The sequence below is a fragment of the Corylus avellana genome, chromosome 1 (assembly GCF_965113065.1).
Source record: "Corylus avellana chromosome 1, dhCorAvel1.hap1.2, whole genome shotgun sequence".
Taxonomy (NCBI): Eukaryota; Viridiplantae; Streptophyta; class Magnoliopsida; order Fagales; family Betulaceae; genus Corylus; species Corylus avellana.
The window spans coordinates 23,349,919-23,353,072 of NC_142490.1; the positions used below are offsets into that span (position 1 = coordinate 23,349,919).

At 37.8% G+C, this 3,154-nt stretch overlaps 1 protein-coding gene across 1 annotated transcript; it reads left to right on the forward strand.

The window, feature by feature from the left end:
• Positions 1-337: 337 nt before the first annotated feature.
• On the forward strand, positions 338-1,652 carry LOC132171100 (BAG family molecular chaperone regulator 3; the record flags this gene model as incomplete). Its single annotated transcript, XM_088511090.1, is given in 2 exon segments — positions 338-684; positions 1,406-1,652. Coding segments are annotated over 2 exon segments (476 nt in total), but the record flags the coding sequence as incomplete, so codon positions are not given.
• Positions 1,653-3,154: the final 1,502 nt, after the last annotated feature.

The following is a 3,154-nucleotide window of genomic DNA, read 5'->3' on the forward strand; positions in this document are numbered from 1 at the left end:
CACTTGGAAACCTTTTCAATTTTGTAAACAAAGCACCCACATCACACCAGGACCCACATGGTCATCACCCAATCTGTACCGTCCACGTGTCCAAGTAACACTATGCCCAAAGCAAACTTTGCTCCGATTCACTGGGGGTGCTTCCGTAGACTGTCGGCAAGTTCTCTCTGCTTAGCTGTCACTACAAACAATCTCACAGACACCAACACGTGGCGGCCTTCCCATTGGTCAGAACATTTTCCCGTCATTTTCCGCATGTGTTCTCAATCAAAATTTTATTTCCTTTTTAAAACAGAACATTTGTTTACAGTATAAAACCCCACACCCTCATGAAACACTCTGTTTGTGTCGGCAGAGAAACTCCCAATTAGATATTTTCCTTCATTTTCCCGAGAATAATTAGAGTCTGAAAGACTGAAGGAGGAAGACTCATTCTGGGTTTCCTGGACGTGACAATGATGAAGAAAAGGTCAAATGGGCATTATGGTAAAATGAGTGAGAGCTCAACCACAACGACGTCGTCTACGTCCGGAGAGGAAGCAACTGAGTGGGAGATGAGACCTGGAGGAATGTTGGTCCAGAAAAGAAGCGAGATTAAGGATGTTCCGGTTCCGAATGTACGGCTCCGAGTCGCTTACGGTGCTCTCCGGCACGAGATCTCGGTGAACTCTCAGGCCACGTTCGGTAAGATGAGCTGGATCGATCTTTGTTATAAATTTTCCTTTTCTTTTTTTTTTTTCACCCATCAACGTCGCTGTTATTTTCTGTTTGGTTGCTTAGAAAGCAGAGGAAAGAAAACGATGGTGCGTGCAATTAGTGCTTTAGTTAATAATTAATGGTAGGAAAAGAAAAGTGGGTTTAATTGGAACTTTTTTACGTGGGGTTTGTTGCATGCTTCTTGTAAGATCTACTAAAATAAACCGGGACAAGTACAACCGCCGTGCTGAACCAAGGCAATAATTATTACTAAAATAACATTATTTGATTTCTTCCAATTTTCTTTGTAACCAAACAACTTTTTTACCCCAACGTTAATCATGTTTATTTTCACTGTTTTGGAGGGAAAACTATATATGTTTTTATGTTAATTTAATGTTAAATGACCATACTACCCTTGACAGACAGGTTTAATTTTTTTTTTTAAGAAGACTTACAAATAAATTTTACAAAAAAACTTTTATAAACTAACACAATATAATTTGATATAAAATAAGTTCAAATTCTAATTATGTTATGCCACATAAATTTGTAAAAATTTTTCTGTAAAATTTGTTTGTAGATCTAACGCTCACCTTTTTTTCAAGCAGTAGAATTTATGGTTAAATAAAAAAAATTATAGTTTTTTTTGTTTTTTTAAGAATAAAAAAGTGTAAATGAGATTTGTTTTGATGGGTTGACTAAACAGGGGAGGTGAAGAAGCTTCTGACGGCGGAGACAGGGCTACAGCCGGATGAACAGCGGGTGATTTTCCGAGGGAAAGAGAGAGAAAACGGGGAGTATTTGGACACGTGCGGGGTCAAAGACCGCTCAAAAGTCATACTAATGGAGGACCCGTCGAGCATCGAACGGCGAGTCATCGAGATGCGGAGGAACGCCAAGATCCGGAGCGCGCACCGCGCCATCTCGGACGTGTCCATGGAGGTTGATAAGCTTGCAGAGCAGGTAAGCAAGAATTCCTTCTCGTACATATTACATATGTATTCCTTCCTAGATAGGTAGGCGGTACTGGTACCATGTTTCTTGATTGGCTGTGTGTGGCGGGCAAATACCAGCCGTTAGATTGGGTGGGATAGTGACTCAGCGTCGAGATCGGACAGCTGGAGGGTGATGTGGGTCTGACATCATAATTGGGCGTAGAATCTTGACCGACAAGTTGCAATTGGGTGGGGCCAGTATATTAACTGTACGAGCAATTAGGGAGGGAAGGTTCCGTGGCCACTTAGTTTGCATTGTTGGAGAATAATTATAAGGATTAAAATATTCACATGGTCCACGGACCACAATGTCTCATCTCTCTCGTAAAAGTTCATATGGTTCTGGACCACCATATGTCTTGGATACTATGTTCGTTGTCAGAGACCACTTAATATAAATTTTTAGCATAAAATACACTTTTATTCCATTAATTTTATTTTTATCTTTTCTTAAAACATGCATGCAAAAGGGTAGAGAAAAAAAGAAGAGAATTTGAACTAGTGATTTTCGTTTTATGAAATATTGTTACAGGCCGATTAAGTTACTCCTTGATGACACTTGTTTTGCATTATTTGGTGATAAACTTACCTACTAGGGGTATTTCAAACGGGTCAGATTTCGGATGGAGATTCCTTACAATTTCTTTAAAAATATAGATTCTAAAATTATGTGAATTCATGTTGTTTATTTCATCGAACGACTTAAAAAAAAATGTTATCTATTTTAAAACTTTTTATGTTGTAGAAAAGTTTTAAGGAAAAAACTTCATTTTGGTTTTCTAGAGAAAAAAAAAAAACAAAGCGTTTATTCCAAAAGTGTTTTTGTTCATCTCTATAATGTATCACATTTTTTAAAGGGTGGTATTTTTCAAACCACCATTCAATGCAAAGAACGGTTTGAATTCATATAATTTTTATTAAAATTGTAAGGGATCATGATTGCCAATTTTTTGTCCCTTTGTAGAAACATTTGTGATGGCTTAGACAGTTCATTATTAGGCAGTTGCATAAAGTTTGAAAGAAAGGCAGTAGCAATGATTCTACTTAAAATTATTGGTCAAATTTAGTAAGAAACTTTACAAGTGTGTTGATGTGGCAGTTGGAACATTATGATCATGGAGTGAAAAGTGAAAGCTGTGGTTGAAAATTTAGTGTGGCAGAAAAAAGAAAGAGAGAGGGAATGAGTAAAAGCTTTGAAGTCCCATGCCAACCGCAACAGAAAAGACTTCCCATTTCTGATGGGTTGTAAAGCAATGATGGCATTTGTTTATGGCACTCATCAAATTTGCGTTTTGCAGTAACCATAGGATGTGTAATAAAGCTTTAATATGGACTGTTCACCAGCACAGGAGAGAGAAGGACTATTAGAATAAGTCGCTTCTGAAGGGTCGGGTCAATTTATAGTTCAGTTGGACTTGAAAGAAGGTTTGCAATTTTCACTGTTTAGGTCTTTCTTGTGC